Genomic DNA, 24765 nt, shown 5'->3' with positions numbered 1-24765 from the left:
GAATAGCAAAGGATTTTTAAAATTTGTTAACACAAAATTATAGTTTTTTTTATAAAGAACAGTGGATTTTTGAAATTTTATTCTCAAAAAATTAATTTTTGAGAATAACTTTGGATTTACAAATTTTTTTTTGAGTAAATTTAATATTTCTTGGGTTTTTTTCCAAAAAATTATTTTTTTCGTGAACACCTGTGGAGTTTTGATTTTTTTTCAAAAAATTTAATATTTCAATTAAATTTTTCAATTTTTTTTCCCTACAATTTCAATTTTTCAATGTTTTATCTACAAAATTCCAAAAACCAAGCAATCCACAAAATATTATCCAGCGGAAGTCCTACATTTTAAAGTGTCTGTGAACCAGAGAATTCCCAGTTTTGCTAGTATTTATGAAGAATAAATTCAGAATATAAATTCAATGATTCAAAGTTAGAAACTGCTCCTTTATTTTTGTTTATGTGTAAAAATATATTTTCTATTTGTATTCAATACACTAAAGGTAGTAGAAATTAGTTTTTGACTGTGCAATACAGGGTCTTAAGATCAAATCGGTGCATTTTTAAAAAAAAATTTAAATTTTCACTTAGGCCATATTTTTCGGTGGATTTACTTGAAAATTGGCTTGAATTATGCATATAAATTTTGAAAAAGAGCTCATTTGAGGTATATGACTCCAGTATCAATCACGACCTGGATCCCGGCCCAGAAAGAGGAGTAGGCTTTGCCGAAGTAGTTCCTTGGTATGTTGGTCATTGTCTCCTTGTTGGAAGAAGTCAAAGAGTCCATGATGGCATAACACGTTCGATTTTTTTTAGACTCAACGTATCCTCAAACAAAACAATCAATCAATTAATATCTATAGTACTGGGATCAGTATTTCCTTCCCCATGAAGTCATAACTGTGCTCAATTAGCCTCTTCAGGTACTTTCTGAGACATGACAAGTTTTTGAGTCTTATAGGCAGATCCAATGCCTTTCTCCAGCGATTAGCTATTAGAAATCTCCATATTTTTGATGACAAATGGTCCCCTTTTCTTTATGTAAATTCCATATTCAATATATCTCTATATTCAATATTGATCCTCTCCTACAAGGATATCAAAAAATAAGTAATTTAGATTTGAAGTTCTATTATTATTCCTGATTTTATATAAGGAGTAATGCAACTATATTACTTTTCCACGGAGTAATATATAATACGAGGGTCGTTTGAAAAGTAGGCGCGAAGTCCAAGTGATTACACTACTGGTGCGTATGGAGTTATGTTTAGATAATAGCCTCTCTTGGAAGAGCACACACTAACTTTTAGTCTGATTAGTCTAATCCTTTCTGTTTGGCATTTGTTTGGATCGAGGAAGTGGTACGATTTAAAAGATATATTGACGAAAAATAATTTCGCAAGTTGATTACTTTCTGAAAGGCAAAACACCTTAGGAGACTAAAAATAATCTTGGTAAACATTATGGAAACTATTCGCCTTCGGTTAAAACAGTTTGTTACGGTAGTTTCAAAATTTTCAGAATGGCCAAATGAGCACAAGTGACGCTGAACGTTCTGAACGCCATGTTGAGGTTACTACTCCAGAAATCATTCATAAAATCCATAATATGGCGATGGATTACAGGAGAGTAAAAATGTGTGAGATAGCTAGTGCTCTGGGCATCTCGAGTTGGTACCCTATTTCCATTAATTTTACGACTACAATTGCTAAGTGTGAGCTGGTGCGTTGTCGTAATTGAAATGTACTTTTTTGTGTGCGTTTTTCTTACAGCTCGGGTTTCAAACAGTCCAATAATGAATAATAATATGCAGGTCTAATAGTTTTACCCTTTTCAAGATAGTAGATGACGCTTATTCCTTGCAAATCCAAGAAATAGTCGCCAAAAGCTATCCTGCCAATTCTTCGATTCAAACAAAAGCCAAATCGAAAGAAATAGATCGAGCTGGCTGAAAATGTTTGCCTGTTCTAAAAAGTGATGTTACTGACTAAACATAACCCCTTTACGCTACCCTCCCCCTCCTCCTTTCTATACCTATAAATAATGACCTGCCCTGTGGAATGTTCATATTATTACAATGCTCATTAGCAATGATGTCTTACTATGGACCATCTTTGTATGGATTGAACATCATAATTGTTTTTAATTAGTCTTTGTTTCTGCAAAAAACCAATCCAACTTAGATACAGCTAATGGATACCCACTACAACTAACATAATTTGCAGTTAACCTGCATATAAATATTACATAACATTAAATAATAAAAGATGTTCTACAGCTTTGTCATCAATAAATGCTTTAAAGAATGACAAAGAGGAATAAAAAATTTAACAGATGTCATAGATTGCATCATAATTGAATGAGACAACATCTTTGGGGCTCAAAGTTGATATTTTTACCACATAAAATAAACAAATATCCTATAATACCTCTATTGAATTCCACTTGATGTACATGATATTTGAATATAATCAAAGTAACAATATGTTCTGAAAATGCCTATGAAGCGTTGAGATGTATATATTTTTTTATCAATGAAAGACGATAAAATGGATAATTAATTGGAAGAAAATATCATATTTTTACCTATGAAACGAAGTTATACAGGGATTATATTTTCCTCTCTGATTGTTCGTTAGTCACCAGAATTACAATAAAAGTGAGAAATTGATTAGATCAAACTTGGTAACAAGATTATATATAGTCACAGTAAGAGGCCATTAAATTTTAAACGTTCAAAGGTAACACAGAAGGTAAAGAATTACAAAATCGACCATAACTTGTCAGCAAATTGAGATACACAACTCAATTTTATTTTAGACTGAGGTTTTGCCTTCTACCAAGCGTCCATTCTAGTTTCCATAGTAATCCTAGTATGTTTATTGTCTGTACATTGGGAATAATATTGTATAACGATTTTATATCACGTTTTAGAGTTAACACATCCTTACGTTTATTCTATTTCAAAAAATAGATAGTTGAACAATTCTTTGAAACTCTGGAATCATTATACAATCATTGTTCAGAAGTGTTATTGGCTGAACAAGAGTCAATTTTAATTCAATCAATCAATGTTGTTCAGAACGCTGATTAGGCTACAAGAAGGAGAAAAATCGAGAGCTGACAACAAAATACACTGTATATTTTTAGTGAGTGAGGTATCGTCATAGAGAATATATGAATCTATTCAGGTTTTTCTTTGATGAGATTTTGATGAACTTAATGGACGTCAGCTGCTGTTGGAGGATTTAGGCTTTATATAGATACTCAGGCCCAGGAGTTCACCTGCACAACCCATTGGCTGGAGTGTATTATAACATATTAGAAAGGACCCTTGCTGTCTAGAAACGTGACGGTGGTAGATTTTAAACTGCATTTTGGCCCTATACTTCACCTGTATAACCTGAGAGACGCGGTGTATTTTGGGATATTAGAAGGTTTCCTGGATGCTCAGAGAAGCGGCTGCAAGACTGCGAGTTCGGCGTCTGACCCTCTATTAAGCAACTACTGGCTTATCACGTGAAATAAGAGGCCCTATATATTAGTATACTCATAAAACCAGCATGAGAATCATTCTTAAAATTTTAAGGTCTTTGCGTTATGTTTTTTATTAAGGAGCAGAATTCTTACTTATTTTTAATTTCTTAATACCCCGGACTAACCCAATATAGTTATATCCTATATGTATAATAATTTTTTGCAATATCATCAAAACACGTAGAACACTCATTGTACGTACAGACATTGAAAAATATTTTACGGTATCTCGTATTTTCTGAGACTCTAATAGGGCTACTAGCTTAGCTTTTTTTAAGCAGTTTGGCCTTGAAAAATTAATTGCTATTATTTTCTTAATTTCAAAATTAAAATTTTCTAGAAATTTTTTTCAGATATTAAAATGTGTGAAAAAGAAATTACAAATATTAACTTTATAAAATAAATATTTTTAATTTATAATTTTAAAATCCTAAAAGTTTCAATAATTACATTTTTTTTTCCAAAAAAAGTTGCTTAAATTTAAAAAAAAATTAAATTTTAAATTTTTGATTTTTTTTTTTTCAAAAATTTATAGGACTTTAGAAAAAATTTCAAGAATGCAAATATCAATTTATTTGCAAAAAAAGTTCAAAAATTAAATTTTTTTGGAAAAAAATTCCAAATAGAAAAATTAAAAACATAGCAACGCACTGAAAATTAAATTTTTTGGAATTTAAAAAAGAAAAACTATTTTAAACTTCAAATATTAAATTAAAAAAAAATTTTTTTGATATTAAATTTCCTAGTCAAAAAAAATTATTATATTTTTTGGGGGGTAGGGGCTACATCCCTTCTAGGTCACCCCTGCATACGCTCCATCATATTTATTATACGAAAATGCGATGAAATTAACTTGCTCAAATGAGAGGACCCACCAGAAAATTCAAGGAACAATATAATGCTACTAAAGTAAATAAAAGATTCGTGATATATTTCTATAAAATGTAGTGAATTATATAAAAATAATAAAATATTACGTAAATAATGATAATAAAAAAATAATAATAATTAACACTGAATGTCACACAATCACTTAATACGTCACTCATAATATGTTATGTTATGGTTTTATGTTTTTAAGCAAAGGAACTAGTTGTTGCTGCTGCTGTAAAAGGTGTATTTGGAACGTTTCCATCCATGTCTCCCACTGATTCGTTGTCATTCTCGTCAGTATTAAATATAGAACATATCACACTTCCTGTTTCATTGTCCCTGGATATCTTTGTCGTATTGTGCTGCTGATGGCATAAGAAAGAGGGTGGCGTCAATGGAGCATTTGACAAGTCAGATGATTTCTTAAGATGACTTTTATTTTTAAGGTCTCTAGGTTTTGTTACTCTTTTGTTGGGTGAGGAGAGGAGTTGCTTTGTGTGCAGAAGGGAGTCAAGACTCCCTTCTAGAAGATGCAACTCTTCTTCATCTTCATTATCCCCCTCTTCTTCTTTGGTAACAACGACATCAGACACACTTCGCGATATCCGTTTGGCAGAGGACGGGGATCCCGAAGAGTCATCTAGAATGATGGCAGAATCGCTATCATGCTCACTACCCGTCTCGATTATGCAAGATAACTTCTTTGAACTATGGCAGCTGTCATTCTCTTCCTCATCCTCCCGTCCACTCCTCCGTCTCCTCTCCTCTTGCCGCCCTTCTTCGTGAAGAACGGGTATTTTCGAAAGAGCCTCATTCCGTAGCTCTTGAATATTCCCACTTGCCCCCTCAAGCCCGGATTTCCCTGCCAGGAAGCGTATGATATGACTCTGCTCCCGTATAACTCGATCTCTCTGTGAAATGGCTAGGCATAATTCCCGTTGTTTCCTCCTTAGTCCAGACTCAAAGGAAAGGAGTTGACCTACAACACTCTTGAATTGTTGTTCCTTGATGTAATGTAGGGACTCCAAGTCTTTTTGAGTTTTGAGGAGACAGGATCGGCAGTCTACGAGCTGCTCTGTGAGAAATACGACTTTTTCAGAGAGGTACTCATTCTGATGAATAATCTTTGATGAAGACCCTAGAATACCACCTCCTGGAGGTTCTTCAGATTCCTCCTGGTGGTTGTTGTTCGTATCGATGGAAATGGAGTCGCGACTAAGGCGTTCGTTGAGGGTTTTCTGAAAAAAGAAAAGAAAAAAAACCATTATTATTTAGAATAATTGAAATATCAATCAAAAAGGTAACAAATATTATGCACCTAGGGATAATATCTATACTAATAAAGCAAAATTTTTTGTATGCTCTAAATTACTCATTTGTGAGTGTGTAAATTCTTTAAATTACGAGACTACTTTACCTAAGAAATCATGAGTAACGAACGTGATAACTAAAGCTCAATGCATCATATTTATACAAAAATCATGGACAGTTATACATTATTTGCAAATTAATGGATAGAAAAATACTTAATATATCTTAAAACAAGTCCAAAGTACTCAAAATATTCTTAAAAAAAGAAGTTCCTTACTTCTTTTTAATTCAAAACAAATTTGTAGAGTTTATGGTAAATATATACTTTTTTGAATTTATTTTCAATAATCATAACTTTAAACTAAATATTTATAATATTTTCAATCTGATGTATTGTACCAACTGCTGAGCAAGACGGGCAGATTTTGACAAAACATGCAACCCATCATAGTCTATGACGTCACTATTGACAGAATTTGCAATATAGGTTATCAAGCCGACTGCTGGGCAGATTGAGACAAAATACGTAACCACTCATTTACAATAACGTCAATATTAAAAGCGTTGGGGAAGTCAAAGATATGTCGTACACGCGTTATGGTATTGTATTTCCATTAACCATGGTAACCCTGACAATTTGAAAAATAAAATTAGCTGTCACAACGTTTCGTTATGTGAGCTGCTAGAAGCCATGAAATGAATAAAATAAACATAAAACTCCACAAAGTATGAAACAAGGAAATTGACAGGAATTACTCAATTTTTGATCCTCAATTCTACTCTGATTCCAACAGGAACTTAAACTGATAACCAGGACTGGAGAGTTGATAAATAAAACACCCAACTCCGACTCAAAATACAACACACAATTTTTTAATAATATATCTTATAGCCTATATATACTCAAGTTCCCTAGAGTCATTTGAGTCTAGAAACTATAAATTTATAGCTATGGGTAGTTATTAGTTAACTGTTGTAAATAATTGAGGGAGGAATAAAGTTGTTTAATATTTAGAATATTTAACAACATTCATAAGATTCTGAACATCAATGATCTACTCTTACCCGAGGAATATTAATACAAGTGACCTCTCAATGCAACGTTACTCTTTACTCTGATATCATTGACTATTCACAAGACCAAGTAATCAACTAGGAGGGTCTGTTTCAATGCTCTACACAACATAATAATTTAGGCTCTCGAGATGCTCGGGAATTGTGATTGTATAGACTATAAAGCAAGTTGACTAATAAATAAGTCTACTTTCAAGTTTTATAAATGAATATTACTGAATACCTATAATTTATAACGATGGAAGAAAAAAAGTTTACAAACACTCAATTTAAGACTTAGATTATAGATAAGTTTTATTTGCCTAAATTATAACATTTTTTGTAGTCGGAGTCGAAGGTGGTACAAATTTTTCAACTCCCGACTCCAGCAAAAAAAGGACCAACTCTATAGCCCTGCTTATAGCTAATCAAAAAGGCTTTAACTTTAATTTCTAGTAATGGGACGATTCATAAAAAAAGAATCCCAATACCGATTCGTATTCTTTAATATATTCAAATATACATACAATTTGATATTTAATTTTTCTCAAAAATCTACAACGATTAACAAAAATTCCAAAAAAAACAATGGTTATTCTAAAAAAAATCCAAAAAATATATAGTTATTCACAGAAAGTTAAATTTTTGGAAAAAAAATTTGAAAAATTTCATTAAATTTCAAATACTAAATTTTCTTGAAAACACCCGAAATTCCTTAATTTTGGAGGAGCTATTTTCGTTTTATAATCCAGAAAAGTAATAAATAGTAAAATATGAGTAATAAAAGAGAATCGGAATCACTAATTAAATATCATTTTTCCGATGGCGAAGCCGATTTCGATTAATCGTCCCATTATTATTAATTTCTATCATTCATGACCAAAAACATTCACGGTTACACATTATTCTTTGATCTTCTCTCTTCATGAATCAAAGAATAAGGCCGGCGTTACCTCACTAACCAGGGGAGTCCGCAGGATCATATTTTGTTGGGTCCTTGGTTTTTAGATATACATAAAATAACATCCATAGCTATTCACAAAAATTGAAAACCATAATGTTATGGGGAAAAAATTTGAATAGTAAAATTTCAAATTAGATGGGATTTTTTTTCAAAAAATAATACATTTAGAGACGAATAAATTGTAAATTATTCAATGTCCTTATAAAAGCTACAACTTGTACAGTACAGATATCGCAACTTGTACAGCACAACATATATACATATATGTATATAAATCATCTAGATACCAGCTAGACAGTTCTTGAAATTATCATATCTATGAAGAAAAAGAAAGATTCTCATGTAACCTCCCTGGATTTAAGTCGTCGATGGGAATCAACGTTTCACTTTTGCTTCTATGAACATATTAATAATAACAAGAGAATTAGATCTGATAACATGAATTTAGGTATGTATGTAAAATGTATTATTTCTTTTTAAAAATGACACACCTTAGTCGTCCCTTATCAATGCATAAAATAATGCTTTATATCTTCGTACAACAGAGATATGAAAGTTTTTCTAATCCCACTATAATATATATATATTAGACTGTTCAGTTTTTGTGTTTAATAGTTTTCAACTCCACCTGCAGAAAGACCTTAAAAACCACAGTCCTCTTGGAATGTTATTACGTCGTGGCAAATGTCTTGTAACGTTTTAAGTTGGTCCAATAGCTTCTCTTCAGTCACATTTATCATTGGTTACTGCACGCCAGACAGAACCTCTTCAGGGCATTCAAAAGTGACCTCGCGGAGTATATGTTTAATCAACTCGAACAGAAAACGGTCATTAATGGCTAGGTTGGGGGCTTGCATAACGCTCCAGACGCCTCTACTGGTCCTGAAATTTTAGATGTTTGTGAGGTATCCAGATATTAGTACCAGGGATCATCTGTGAGGATCCAATAAATGTTTTTTTTTTGCAGTACAAACGTATCTTGCAACTTGTCAAGAGCTCAGCCGAGGGTTGTACTGCTCAGATCACGAACATGGCTAATATTGTAGAGGCTCTGTCTCTCCCAGAGATGTCCTGGACAACCCTTCTTCTCCAGAATGAAAGTGCTATCCTCTATTGATATAGTCCAGTTTAAAGCAGTCTGTCCAGTAAGTGATCGGTTTCAGATATATAAATATTAGTAAATTTTGGGTACCTGAACGCTCGGATCCATGATCCGAAACCAAAATTATACAGATATTTGCCATAAATTTTATGAGCATTTTGCGGGACTTTTGGAAAATTAAAAGCAATTTTAGTTTTAAAAAAACTGTATTTTTGTATCAGAATTGCCTATTGTTGTTACAAAAGGCCAAAATTTTTACCTACAAAATGCTTTAATTTTTTCAAACAAACATGGCCTGAACCATGCCAAAAATGGTTTGAGAGACTTGTAAATTTGACAATGTGAGTTTTTGATTGTCCTAAGTAGAAAAGGTATTTGTGGACCGGAAGAAAAATATTAAGCCGAATACGGGACAATCTAACATAGATCCATTAAATTAAATGAAAAACTGTCTAAAGACATACATTTCTTATTCCATTTTTTATTTTATCTTATATAAACATACAGCCCAATACTTCATAAAACATATTTGAGTGTATTTTTAGGCTTGTTTTTCAAATTCGTGGGATGAGTTATGATAGGCAATAATAGTAACCGTGACCGGAAGCTTCGCCATGTGGAGGTTTAACCCTCATACATATAATATAGTATAAATATATCTTCCACATATAATTTAAGGTCTTCCTTTACTTCAACTTGAAGTCCTTTGTAATTAATTACGAAATCATTGTTGTTGCTTATTATAATGAATTTGAACCGTTTGATATATTCTATTTTAAAATATATTAAAATTTAATTAAATGCACTCATTTTACATTACTAAATGCAAAAGTACATTAGAAATTACTTCAATAGGGGGGGGGGAGACTAATTTTAAATCTTAAATTGTAAGATTCATTTTTGCTGTAATATATATTTGAGGGCGAAATTGCCCGGGGCGTAACATCCTAGAACCAATTTTAACGATTGTATAGCGCCTTTATATGATTTAAGATACTAAATTGGATCCCCATACAGCCCTTTTCAAATTACATCTATCAACTTCTATTCTTTTACAGTGACAATCAAATTTAACTACTTTAAATGCAATTAGTAACATGTCCATATTGTTTATAAGAATAATTTATTCATAGAAATTGGCAAATATTCGTCAAAGAATACAAATGTAATCCATTCTTTATTTTGAGAAATAATTCTATCTTGGGGTTGTGTAACGACGGTCCAAAATGTCCTTCAGAGTCCAACATCAGTTATAGGAACAATGAATGATCAAATAAAGGTCTGAGGAAAGTTTATTCGAATGGCACGTAGATACATTGTTATATTTTTGTTATTTTCAAAACAAAGGCACTTATTGATTATTCCTTAATTACTCGAAACCAAATCATTAATATTAATGACAGCACGCTTCTTCCCCCTTGAAGATTTGCACACCGTGTCAAGATTGGAAAAACAAATAAATAAATAAAAATATATAAGGAGGAAGTGTTTTCCCAAGACATCTTTTTAAGCAGGTGAAGAGGATTATCTTGTCTTTTCACCTGACCGATCATGAAGTACTATATTATAGGTTGAGGGCCACATAAAATATTTTCTTTCTGATCAACGAATGTAAGGTGGCGGATTGAAGGGCCATTTCTAGTAATGAAAATTGCTTGTATAACGGGCATGTTCAAAAAACAAAACAATATTAACATGGTAACCCTGACAATTTGAGGAATGTTTCGGAGGAGATACGCTACAAACAGCTGTGACAAGGGAGTAGAAGGATAAAACGCTAAAAAGAAGCTCACCCTTATAAATACTTGCTCAAATGAATGTTGCTAAGATGACGATTGACGAAATTTATATTGCTCAAATGAATGCACGCCACTCAAAATGTAAATGGATTATGTTATACTTAAGGGATAGTAAGTATGATAAAAATCCAGTGTAGAATGGGCATGTTAAAAAAAGAAACTGAAAATCAACATGGTACCCCTGACAATTTGAAGAATTTGTAGGAGGAGGGAAAGAATAATACTCATGACATTTAATTAAATCAGCTACAGCTGTGAATAAGGAGGAAGGTGATATAAACCAGGAGATTTGCTATAACTAATCCAATTTCGATCCCCGATTCAACTCTGAGTCCAACAAGGACTTACAATTATATCTCCATAAGAAATCCTGAGGGTTACTCTCCGTTTTTTATGGAAAATAATTGAGTCTATTTAGGGAAGAAAAGTTCACTACTTTGAAATTCAATAATAATAACAACAGCTAAGGAAAAGAAATTTCCTTTTTCAGACTAAAAAAACCAACAAAAAAAACGGGCGAGCTAAAAAAGGCACAGTATTTTCATTGTTAGAGTGCAATCACAAGCAGAACCAGTGCTCTATATTCGATGCTATATGCACACGCCTGCAATTAGTAGTACTAAATTGTTATTTCTTCGATCTCAACATGTTCATGATATACTTAAGTCACTGCATCATACAATGACCCCCTGACTGCTCTTCAATCATATTTCAAACATATTATTTGGCTTAGTAAACCATTGACATTCTTAGACAAAATTCCAAGGACCGGTTCTAAGACTGGATTGGACCGAATAAATAAAAAATGACACAACACTATGTGAAAATCGTGCCACTTCCTTACTGGTCTACAGTGAAGAACACACAGTACACGACGACCAATATGATCCATGATGTCCCAAGATCAGTTTTACTCCATAATTGAATGTACATATGTTTTGGAAATATATTTTTTGCTCACGTTTTAATGTCTTGTACGTAGGAGTTGATCTGAGGAGCATGATGCCTTTGTATTTATAAAAACAACACGCATAGGAATGGTTGTAAATATTATATATATTGTAGTCGTATATTGCTATTTAACTTCATTTGAAGCAAATGCAATGCTCATAAAAAAATTACAAAGGTTTACTCTCTATGCATGAGATGAGTGAGGCATTGTAATCAAAATTTGCTTCAAACAGACAAACGTAGAAGGTGTTGATTTTAAATCCGTAAAATTTAAGGATTTTGTACAGGATGAGGACTCAAAATCTAGAATCCTCTTCGAGGACGGCCTGCCTCAGTTCTAAAAGTTTGATAATTTTGTACTTGACACTATTCGAAAGAGCTGGCAAAAAGCTACAATTTGATGTTGTTGTTTTTTTTGTGCGATCAAAATCAACTACCTATAACTCCTCAGGGTTAATCTCAGTTATTCATGAACAAACCAACTCGTGATTATACTGTATACTTAGATGTTCTCTCCTTAGGAATGAATGAATAAAAAAACAGCTTTGGAAAGATAAAAAAAAATACTCTTCAGATACTTAGATAAAAATGCTTAGGATTTACAAATCTATCGACGTACCTACATACAAACGACTTTTCTCTATCTAAAAAAATAAATTACGCTCCAAAATGAATATTTATTTACATTGATACTCTTTTCCATACCCTATGTTTGTTATGTTTAAGTTTCAAGTTATATTTTATACCGATCTGGGCCAATATTTCATTTCAGACATAATTAAAGATCAGAAATTGAAATAATGGACTGAAAACTTAAAATTTTGATTTTATGTTTTTTTCTAAAATAAAATAGAACAAACACAAATAGTGTTGAATCGGTCCTAGGACTGTCTTCTTAATCAGTCACTCAGCCCCGCCCCTTTTCAGTCTCCCCCAATTCTTTTACAGCATTTAACAGTCCTAAGGATGATTATTGAGGCTTAAAGTGTTCCAGATGAATAATAGTACATATTGGCAATATAGCATGAATTAAAAATTATTAATGAAATTGATGTCAGTGTGATAGAGACTATTTAGTAGTAATTCGTCTTTTATAGATCTAGTTGGTGATCTTAAAGGAGTTCGCCCGGTTTGCTGGAGGGGCTGTAGCCCCCCAATGAAGAAAATTTTGCTTTTTACATGTATTTTTTCCAGTCATTCGGCCAAATTATCCAGCAGAGCAAATAATTTAATATTTGAAACTTTTTTCCCCCAAAAAATTTAACTTTTTGTGAATAGTTTTGGATTTTTGTAATTTCTTTCTAAAAAGTTTAATATGTGGAATTTTAGTCAAATAAGTGCAACTATTTAGTAAAAGCTCTTAACTTTAGAAATATTTTCCAAAAATTTAATTTTTTGATTTTTTTTTTCTCCAAAAAAGATAGTTTTCTGTGAGAAGCTATGAATTTAACTTTTTATGACTAACTATGAATTTTGGAAACATTTGAATTTTTTTTTAAATTTAATTTTTTAACTATTTTTCCAAAAAAAAAAAATTTAGTCAATAACAATGGTTTTTGGATTTTTTTTTTCGAAAAAATATCCAAAAACCAAGCCCCTCCCAAAATGTAATCCCGTGGACGCCCCTGAATCTTATTTTTTTATTTTCCAAAGCTGTTACCATTGTAGTTTAATTCTTGAAGACAAAACATCTAAGTATAAAGTAATAACGAGTGTGTGTCCTTATGAAAGACAAAAAGTGTAATAAAGAGGGTTTGCTCAGCTGTTTTAAGTTTTTCTTTGACTCTGAGTAGAATTGAGGATCAACATCAGAGTAGTTGCTATGGATGTTATTGCTATACACGTAGTGTAATTTCTGTTCTCTCCCTTCCTCTCACAGCTGCTTGCTGCTGGGTTAAAAAATCATTATGACAACAAAGTGGCTCTACTCCCAATCATTTTTAGTATTCTCAGGGTGACCGCGTTCATTTTCTGTTTCATTTATTTTCAAATGCAGGTGGAGCATTCAGAGGTGTTTGAATTGTTTACACAGACTTTTTTCAAACCTACATTTGTGTTTTCTTGTCAGCCAAGGCATTTATTCTTAACATTTATTATAGAACTTTTGCTCTCTGTCTTCCGAATGAAGGTGTAAGAGCACCCACAAAAATAACTTCGGGATTTGTACTCGGGCGGAAACGTTTTGAAGGATATAATCCGCGTCACAAAGTACAACAGAAATACCGTGTATAACGTTGCAAAACGGCTACAAGGTAGCAGAAGCATCCCGTATTCTCCGCCTTCCTTTGTCCCCTTGACTCTCTAATTAAAGATAACGAAGATAATATCGAGTAAAAAGTGTTCAAAAGTGGTCCTTGTAAATTTTTATTCTTGCAATATCAATGTTCAATTATGGAAAAAATAAAATTATGGAGCTTTAATATTTTGTTTAAATACTTATACTCACCTCTATATATGATGCATCACTGGCCATAGTATTGTTAAAAAAAATACAGATTACCTTTTAGATTCAAAGATATATACATATAATCAACACATTAATGACATTACGGTAATAGATTTATCAAATTTTCGACCAGACAAATTTCTGCCCTATATTTGGACTTGTTGGATTTGACACCGTCCAAAAAGTATTTTTGGCAATCCAAAGTTCTAGCATATATAGCGTTCGGCTGTTTAACAATGTGCTATGAGCGTATGCACAGAGTGAATGTTTTTTTTTTAATGTTACTTTAATTGTTCAGATGTAGATACAGTGATTAAGTATTAGGGTAAGTAAAAAGGTTTCCGCTAGATGTCTTTAGTGAGCTACATCTGATGATTAATACATTGCATGAAAAAAATTTTATAGTATGCTTAAAGGTTTAGCATACTCTTAAAAAAGTCCAGTTAGAGCTTCATGTTTGGTGAAGCCTTTTGTTTGTTAAAGCGTTCCCAAAGGGACGTAAAAAAAGAGATAATTTTTCAATATGACTAGGACCAAGGTGAAAAGGCGGAGCATGTCGGCAAAAATAATTGTGCTGTTTATGGACCTAATACAGTATGTATACAGTATACAGAATGCAAGATCAAAGCCGTGGTTCCAATGACTCCGTTCTGGTACTATAGACGTCGAAGATGAGGACCGCAATGGTAGGCCAATCATCGTAAATGTCGATAAAATAATGGATTTTCTCGAGTTGACCGGCATGTGATAACTTATTTCATATACCAGGAACTGAAAATTGGCCAAAAACCCATTTGGAACCATCTAATCCTAAACTATGCTCATTTTATTGTCAAAATAAAGCAAAAAAAAACCGCTCAGATCTTTCTGTTTCGCCTATTATCAGTAAACATTTTAGTAATAAAATTTTCCACATGACCTAGGAATTCTATATTTCTTTCTCTAATGTTCAAAACATTGATGATAGGAAAAGAAGTAGACATATCAACAGCTGACAACAAAATACACGTCATATTTTTGTGTTAGTTAGTTAACACCGTATTTCTCTAGACCAGACAAAAGTAACACGACACAATGAATGATGAAGAGAGATCATATTAACCTCTTATATTGAGAGCAATGTTCGTGTAGGAGATTTTACCTATGAGAAATATGTAATAATAAAGTAGTTAGACAGAATATGAATATTAATCATAATGAATTGCTAACCACGAGAAGAGCATTTGTCGGCTAGCCAATCCTTTCAGACATAATAAAACTTTCATTAGTGATTAAGAAACAGAAATAAGATGAAATATTGTTCTCTTGATTATATGTTTATGTACAACCTGCAAAAAAATAACTTCCTTTTTACAAAAGACAAGTTTTATTAATCCAAAAAGTTCAAAATGATGGTTTGTGATGAAAAACGCGAGTATTTTGGGCATGTTTAAAAAAACAACACTGAAAATAAACATAGTAACGCCGACAATTTGAAGAATAGTTTGAAGGAGAGCAGTATGATTAAATTAGCCAAGAGCAGTTATGATAAGATGACAAATGACAAACCCAACTCTGCTTCTACGTATGATATATGTTGGAATCAATAGTTATGGAAATCGTGTGTTTTTTTATTTTCGACAGAAAACGTACGTTCCTCACTATTCTAACGTATGAAAGCGACTGACTGTATATAACTGTGGAGGGGGATTCGAATATAGGTCCGATCTCGAAAGTCTACCGAAAGTAGAATTTTGCCAATCCCGTGGCTCCAACCTTCTATCCCCACATTTATTTCTAATATAAAATAATTCCTTTACAACTAATCGAAGAAATCATTCTCGATATGACACCTTATTAAATATAAGCTGATGGTAACATTCTTCATTAATTGGTAGTGTTACACTTACAAAATGAGTGATACTGTTCTCCAGAAATGACGAAAAATTATGAGGACATAAAACGGTAGAGCGGTATTTTCATTTTTAAAATCATAGTATAAGGGTAAGGAAAAAGCTATGAGTGTTTTTTGCTAGAAGAAACTATATCTCATAATTAATACATTACATCTAAAAATAGATTCAAGTATGCTTATAGTTTAAGCGTACACTAAAAAAAAGTTCATTTATAGTTTTGTGTTTGGTGAGGCCAGTTGTTTTTTACAGTGTTTATAAGTTGAAGGAAAAAAGAGAGAATTATTTACATTCTTCAGTATCACACCGACCAAGGTGTAAAGACAAAGTAGGTGGCCAAAAAAATCATGCTGTTTATATACCCAATACAGTTTCAAATGCAACAGCAAAGCAGTTGTTCCAACAATTCACTTCTGGTTATATGTAAGTCGACGATGTATGTAAAATAAAGGAAATCATCGAGTTTGACCATCATATAAGCACTTATTCCATTACCCAGGAACTGAAAATTAACCTAAAAACCGTTCGGATATTAATGAGTTTTGCGTGTTTTTTTTGTTTTTTTACTTCATAAAACTCGAGTACCAATGTACGAGTTTTGCTTGTGGCACACCACTAATAATAATTGAGATACCGCTGATTCGTTCCTTCTTCATTAAGAAATTAATAATAATATATATATCTATTAAGATTGTACATATATTAAATTAGCTACATGAATTAGAAGAGGTGTGGGATGATGAGAAAATAAAGCTAAATGACTTTTTGCAAATTCATGCATAGGCAAATGATTAGGCCTTAAGGAATTAATTAACAGATCTTACATTTTTGTATGTATATTTGTAATGTACAAGTTGTAACTTGTACACCTTTTTGTATAAATGGAAGATCAACATTTGGTAGTTAGGCGCAAAAGTATTTCTCATTTGCTCCAAGATTGAATGGGGATTATTCAACAGTCAATTTCGTGGCTAATGTTTCCTTCCTTTAAGTGACTATTGTCAAAATCTACCTCCCTCAAATATCCAATGCTGTAATCATAAACCCGAAATCATTATATACATAATTTGCCTCCAAAAAGTGAGCCTAATGAAAGAGGGTTATAGGGAGTTGATTATAATAAAAAATATCATCAAAAGCTGTTGTGTAATCTAACTAGAATACAAATTTTGTTATATTAATTTTATAGCAGTTTCGAAAATGAGCCTTTTTCATACAAAAATTAGCAAAATGAACAGTTTTTACAAAAATAAATAAAAAAAGAAGGTCAAAGGAACAGTTTTTGAGTGATAGAGCAATCAGTCATTAATCCTGAGTTTACTAATTACATATTAATTCATGACTAACATTGTAGTTTATTATGGGCCACAGTACGTAAATTAATTAAGTAGTAAGGCTCATCGAAATAGTCAAACCATTAAATAATATATCAATCATCCAAGAAATAGCTAAATATTCCATTATCCTCATCATCAGTAGAGATGGGACGTGTCTTGGACCCGGATTCGAAGTGCCCAGGTAGGGTAGATGTAAAATGGTACTTTCTAAAAAGATCCAAGATCCGAACCAGCTCCAAGTACTCGAACTTTTACGTCTCACAAAAATATCTAAGGGATTTTTTGGATCTTAAAAAGTATTATAGTAAGGCTTAATCCTAGTTATACCTAAAAATATTATCTAAACCAAACGTACAGTTTATTTATCATGACTAGTACTTGGAGCGATATTAATACAAACAGTTGTATTGCATGGTTATTCTAGACAACGTCACCTAGCACAAAAATGTGCTGTAAGTCGCTATTTGTTATTGACGTGTCTTCCTATTTCTTCTAATCCGCGTTCTTAACATTGATTGGTTGGATATGAATTATTTCTTGTCAATCTCTTGGAAGAATTGATAAATTATCCATTAATTTTGGGCCTTTTTCAGTCTCTTGTAGGAGAATAGGTTACGAGACACAATAAAGGTAACAAGGTGTCTAGTGATATTTTAGTGATAATTCTAATAATTACTAATAGTAGGTGTGTACCGATGCATCGGAATCGGGAGTAATGGACCTTATTCAAAGTATGGGAATCGGCTTAATAATACCAACTCCACTTTTTGGAGGTCATTTTTAGGGAGAAAATTACTGTTACAAATCAATTTAATAGTTAGACTTAGACCAGTAACTTAACTTGTAACATTGAAAGATTCTTTGTCAGCAAAATTTCTCATGAAAAAGTTTATTTGAGCTTCTAAAGCACATTTCATGAACTCCAATTTCTCAAAGCAAAAATTTCCAGAAAAGTTTAAATATGTACATAGATATTTTGTTTCATAGAGATAACGAAAATTGTACTCTTTCAAAACTGCAACATTTCCCCTAAATATCAAGCAACTAGCTTTCTTGTCCTTTTCTTTCCACAAAAAAAATACTTTACCCACTATTCTTAATTGAAAACGTCACACTCGGTGTCCAACTTATCCTTTTTAGTAGGCATAATGAAGGTGAAGAAAACAGAATCCAAAAATGAAAGTACGGGATAGGTGCGTAATTGTGAGATACCCAAACGAAGATGGAAAAATGAATGTTTCTCCTGCTGGTGCTAGATTTACACTTGAAAGGGATGGAAGTGCGCAAAAGTACTCCATAGTTATTTACAAGATAATAGCCTTAAAATATACTACAACAATAGTAAATTCATGGTAATCAGCAATTTGAATCTTTTAGTATTCTTAACATAATACTCAAATTTACATTTTATCACAAAGTTTCGTATTCCATACGGTTTATCAAGCAAATTCAAGTACCATCGACGGGCCAGAAGAACTCATGTTGCGTGACGGATCGGGCTCAGGGGCCTTAGTTTGGTGACCCCTGGACTAGATCACGTATTTTAGGCAAATTCAAAAAACAAAACAAAAAGGGCAAGTTTATTGAGAGATAGGTTTGTACAGGAAATTTTCTTGAAGTAACAATTTAGAAATATCCACATTTCTAGTGCCTCATACATATGAATTGTATCATAAGTCGTTCAAAAAGTCCATAACGGTAAGAGTTGGGTTGAGCGGTTTAGTCTGAAACTATGAAGTAACTTTCTCGCTAAATATTTATTTTTATATACTTGTTGAATAATATTGTTTATAAGAGAACTGACGTCATATTTTATGAGTCAAGTTTGAGTCATAGTAATAAAAAGACATCATTTCGGACTCGAACACTGGCTTATACCTACATACTTCAATTCCTAGGGCAAGCATATAAAACTCAGTTCGGAACTCGAGACACTCGAAGATGACATAACAACGGAGCGTCCAAAATAGATGAAACTGTGGTCTGTAGCCCTCAAGAGAAGCTTGAGGATGAGAATAGCTTCTATTGACGAGTGCTACCATCTCCACGAGAAGAACGGAATTTTTTTCAGACCACACTTAAAGGCTTAAATAACTCCAATGTCAATCCTCAATTCCATCCCGCGTCCAACAAATACTTACACTTATAACTATCCAGCAAGTCCTTATTTTAACTTTCCCTCTTTTATGAACACAGGCAACCATTTCGTCCGACCTTCGAGGTATCAAAGTATCTTTGAGGTTGACTTAGATCTTGGGGGCGCCTCAGAAGTCCCTTTGGCTATCACGCTGTAGACAGGGGTGCAAGCTGCAGTTCAGAACCTTGGCAATTTTAGTAGGAGTTTTTCCCCACGCGGAAAGTTCCAAAATTGCGACTAGACGTCTCTCCATATTATCGGCTTTTGTTTCACTGTTGCTATTTAGATTTTGCTGGAGTTTTGTATATAAATAGTCAAGACCCTTGCCTCGAAGTAATAACCAGTTTCAACTCAATAAAATCACAAATATGTGCATGGTGTAAAATTTAAAGGAGTGTTCAGTTTTAGACGCGCACACCTGTATACAGATCAAATGTATATTGACATATACAAGGGTGGACTGAAAAGTTTCCTACCTCAACGTGAATATGGCACATCCTTAAATGAAAGCTAGTCTCTTGACAGTTACTCACACAAGTTTAAGCCATTTTGGACGTGCAAGTGTTAAAGTTTAGTCGTTTGATGTGAATGTTTTTCTGAAAAAAAGACACAGTTCAGTATTGAGCTGTCATTAAGTAATTTTTGTTTTTGATAGTGTAACCTTTAGATTCAAATAACAGCAAACATACTGAGGCGTGTTGTGTTAAAAATTGATGCGTCTAAGTCAATCTAAATCTGAGGAATTGAGCCAAAAATAAAAAGATTCCCGTCAACAATTATTTTGCAGAGAAAAACGCCAAAAACTATTTGGACGGGTTACAGAAATGGGAACATTTCGGGGGGAAGTGCGTAGAGTTACAGGGAGACTATGTAGAAAAAAAAAATTGTGACAAAATGTCTTGTAAATCTTAGGTTGAAATCTTTTCAGATCACCCGTGTATATCATCGAATGTCTATCATGAATTCCCTACTTTTAATTGATATATAGGTATATAAAAAAGGCATTCAAAAGGAAGGATTCACACAAGAGAAGAAGAAGGCCTTGAAAGTTTCCTCATTCTATCATTATTATCAGATCTATGTAAGAACAATATGATATTAATTAACTGTCATGAAATTAAAAATATTAAAGTAAGCGGGTCTTTGTGCCTTATTATAGAAGAAGTAGTTATAAGAATGCCCTGATGTTCTCAGGTGATAGAATAGGGTACATTATTATTACACAATACTAATTATGACGATATATCCAGACTGTAATGATGAGTCTGAGCATTTTCACTCATGTCATAAATAGTATTATAATTGAAGTAAACGCCATCTTGGAGGCTCAAAGGTAATATTTATACTATATTAATTGGACAAATGTCCAACTAATCATGATGAAACTCCCTCAAACGTCTTTAAGAATTAAAAAAGAGTTAGCAGTTGGTTTTTGGGGTGTTTTTTTTCCAAAAATTAAATTTCAAATTTACAATTTGATATTTATATTTTTTCAAAAATAGTATATTTTCAATATAATTTTTTTGGAAAAAAAATCAAATATTAAATTTTCAATATAAATTTTTTTGAAAAATTACATTTTCAATAGAAATATTTTTGAAAATAATTCAAATATTAATATTTTGGTGAAAAACTCCAAAAATACATAGCTATTATCCAGAAATTTTTTGGAAAATTAAATTAAATTTCAAATATAAAATTAAAAGAAAAAAAAATTCTATTAAAAAAAAAAAAATCTTTATTTATTTATTCTTTTTTTTTTTTTTTTTGGGGGCGAAGAAAATAAATAGAGCTGTAATAAATAAGAATCAGAATTGTAAATTAAGCATTATTTTCCCGATTCTCGAAAAAAATACCCCTATTCTCCGATTCCGATTAATCGTCCCCTCACTAATTCAAAGGAATAATGAGGATGAATCTTTGGTTAAATGGTGTTTTTTTTTGTCAAAATTATAAATGAAGGTATGGATTAAAAAAAAAATTAAATATGTCTATGAAATATGGATCTGTATTTATATCTGAAATAGAAAAATTAATTTGGGTTTTCCATTTATAAATCAAAGTTGCACTCTTGGTATTTACAATAACATCAACTCTTACTTCCTTCAATCTAAAAGGAGGTTCCATTAAGGAAAATATAGCATTTCATTATGTGGCCATGATATACATACAATTTAAGTATTCAGTGAGTTGATAGAACTTAACTAAATTCTGTGAAATATATGTTCTTTTGCAAAAAACAACAACAACAACATGTTTATTATATTTGAAAGTCTTAAAAAAAGTAAGATTGATTCACCGTAAGAGACATCTAACCAGTAAAAATAATCTATGTATTTTTCAAAAGTCGTCACCAGGTGCACTGTATATAGTACTTCCTGATTCATAGCCCTATACACTATAAATAAAAAAAAGAGTAGTCTATAAAATGAAAATGTCGCAGGCGTTGGGTTTAACTCACATTAAAAAAGAAGAAAAAGCCGGAAGTACTTTATATATATAAAAAAAATAAATGAATATGACTTTAAATGAGGTTGAGCAACGAGCATAATTACTCCCTGGCACATCATAATTATGATTTTATTTTTTAATTTTTGAGGAGCTAATGTCTAAGTATTGTGTGAGTAGCCACATGAGAGTGTGCTTATGAAAAACCAAGGATTTGTTGGGGGGTATCATCTTCTATACAATTAAAGCAAAAAATTGGATGTTTGCAAACTTCTAATAGCTCCGGCCAATGCCAGGCACTAACACTAGTATATAATGAAACTAGATTTTAGAGAGGACACATTTATGATTGATAGTACGAACTAAGTCCTTTTATTTGTTGGTCCCATTTTGATATACCATTAAGTCCCTATTTACCTTAATACTGATAAAACGGGCTGTCAGTATTATAAAGTTAATATTTTAGGGCCCCAAAATTGGCCAACATTCACAATACTAACGTCACGTGAAAACGCTCCATTCAAGTGACAGGTGGGGATGTTGTTTTGTGTGTCAATAGGGATGTGTTATTGTCGTTATATTAGTAAATTGATTCTCTCTCTCTCTGGGATACACCTGTCCCATGTCCCTAATTAATCCATGGGATTATTGGATACGTATTGTATGAACCGCAAAAACAACTCTAAGGATCCACACATAATCATTCAAAGATTTCCTAGCACCTAATTATGTAGTAACGCGTTAGCTGGTAATATTATATTACTTTAATAATTTAACTTTTCTAGTAACTAATGAAATTACTTTTTAATTAAGTAATAAATATTTAATAACTTGTCTTATATTATTTCATTGAATCTGTCATTACTTAAGTGAATAATGGAATGCCTTTATACGATCAGAGTACGAGCAACAAAAAAGTCCAATACTATTATTGTCACTATGTATTTTTTTAGAGGCAATAACTTTATGTATGATGTAATGTGAATTCTTTCAAATAAAAAACTATTAGTTGAATCATTATTAAAGACACTGTTCATATGTTTTATTATTTCTACAATACTAAATTATAAAGTGTCTGTGAAGCAGAAAATAATTAGTTTTGAAAGTATTTGTGAAGAATAAGTTCAGATTGTAAATTGTACGATGCAAACTTAGAAACTGTTGCTTCATATTTACAATCTTCACTATTGTTTGTGTAAGAAAAAACGATTTCTTTTAAAGTTGTATTCCGAAGATCCAGGACCAAAAATAATAAAAGATTTAAAAAAAAGAAAAATGTTGAAGTAAATTATTTTTATATATTTTATTTAATATTCAACTTATCATTATTCAATCTAAGAAACTCGCCGAGTTGATTATAGAAAAAGAAGTAATATAAAGTAATGTAATATTATCACTCTTGATTCTAAGTAATAAATGTAACTAAATAACTTTTTCACTGAGTAATACAAAATAAGTAACTACTAGTTATTGCTAACAACATATAATTAAAGGGCACTCAAATATTTTGCCTATTAAAGTAGAGGAAAGTTTTGTCTATAAATTTCAAGCTTGAAGTAATACTTGGTGTAAATTTCCATCATTTTTTTAAATTTCCTCACATACTTAAATGATTCCACAATCATTTGACAAAATTTGACATGAACCACCCATGTGATATTCACATCATTGAAGTAAGAAGAAAAGGCACCATCATATAAAGTTTATTATTGCCTTCAAATCATTTTTTAAAAATTGGTTTCGTATATCTAGTGCATATATAACCCTGCAGACGACCCTGTAGGGATGTGTCAGTCCTTGTTTTTTCGGTTCAGTTCATTTCATTCTTAGGATCAGTCCCAGGATCATCTGCAAGATTATATGGGGGCTTAAATCCCTACATTCCACTCCCTGAGTCATATCAGTCCTTGGGACCGGTCCTTAAGGACTGTCAATTATTTATAATATCAATAACGTTGAGTAACGTCATCAAGGACCAACCTTTAATAGTTTTAGGACTGATATGCAGAATTGAACCCGACCAGCCCGATTCTGAAGTGGAGGGCGACTGCAATTCTAAATAAGAACCGACACAACATGAGTAATAAGTCGCTTATAACTCAAAACTGCGTATGACTCGCCAAAAGTTAGTAGATCCCTAAAATTCACAACATATCCACAAAACCTCTCCACTATTATAAATATTAAATTATGTATGACATGTAGTTCTAATTCTTACCACAATTCCGAAGCGCTTTACCATTATGATTATTTTATTTTACAAATTGCTCTTTCTAACAAATAGATATTTGTTTTATTTATTTCTCCTTGAACGACACACTTAAAAAAAAAAAGGATGAATCCTTGAGTGAGCACAAAACTTTATTTAATTAAAAATAAAATCGTCAAAATACAGCAAACACTTTTTTCATAATAGATAAAATGGACTATATTTCATATTATTATAAATTTTCATCACTTAGTTATTTACATCACAGAAAGGAGAGAGAGAATCAAAAATAACAAGAGGGATGGGACTATAAGCCCCGAACACGGCAGTGCGTACACTAAACAACAGTTTCATTAACTTAATAATTTTACTATATTAAAAGTATTCCGTAGTTTTCAGAAAAGAAAAGAGCGCGCTCCCATTACACGCCTGGAATGATCTTCCTATTCACGTCTTTGGAGACGAGGTTCTTTATATAAAAAAACGCAGGGTATCTAGATTTAATATACAGAATGAATAGAAATAGAAAAATGGTATTGTTTTATTAATCTACCGTACGTGAATGAGAGTTTGGGATGTTGTAATCTATCTGTATAACTCATGGATTGGACCACACATGAATGGGTTAATCCATGGCTTATAAGGGATCAAATGAGGAGTGGGGCAAATTGCAGAAAGGAAGGCTACAAATATATATATATATTGTACGG

The 24765-nt window shown here is 32.1% G+C and overlaps 1 protein-coding gene across 1 annotated transcript; it reads right to left on the bottom strand.

Annotated features, from left to right (window-relative positions):
• Positions 1-4443: 4443 nt before the first annotated feature.
• Positions 4444-24394, bottom strand: LOC121124469 (uncharacterized). The gene is made up of 2 exons (XM_040719624.2): positions 24065-24394; positions 4444-5644 (listed from the first exon to the last, which is right to left on the bottom strand). Exons 1-2 carry the CDS (start codon positions 24086-24088, stop codon positions 4610-4612), a joined length of 1059 nt encoding a protein of 352 aa, XP_040575558.1. The 5' UTR covers positions 24089-24394; the 3' UTR covers positions 4444-4609.
• Positions 24395-24765: the final 371 nt, after the last annotated feature.

This window comes from Lepeophtheirus salmonis, chromosome 9 (genome assembly GCF_016086655.4).
Source record: "Lepeophtheirus salmonis chromosome 9, UVic_Lsal_1.4, whole genome shotgun sequence".
Classification (NCBI taxonomy): Eukaryota; Metazoa; Arthropoda; class Copepoda; order Siphonostomatoida; family Caligidae; genus Lepeophtheirus; species Lepeophtheirus salmonis.
Note: the sequence above shows the minus strand (reverse complement) of the source record. Positions and strands in the feature narration are given on the sequence as shown.

Excerpts from the sequence above, each read along its gene's own strand:
- LOC121124469 (XM_040719624.2), bottom strand. The coding sequence starts at position 24,088 with ATGGTAAAGCGCTTCGGAATTGTG. Across the intron at positions 5,645-24,064 it reads TAAAGCGCTTCGGAATTGTG|AAAACCCTCAACGAACGCCT; the intron begins GTAAGAATTAGA and ends TTCTTTTTTCAG.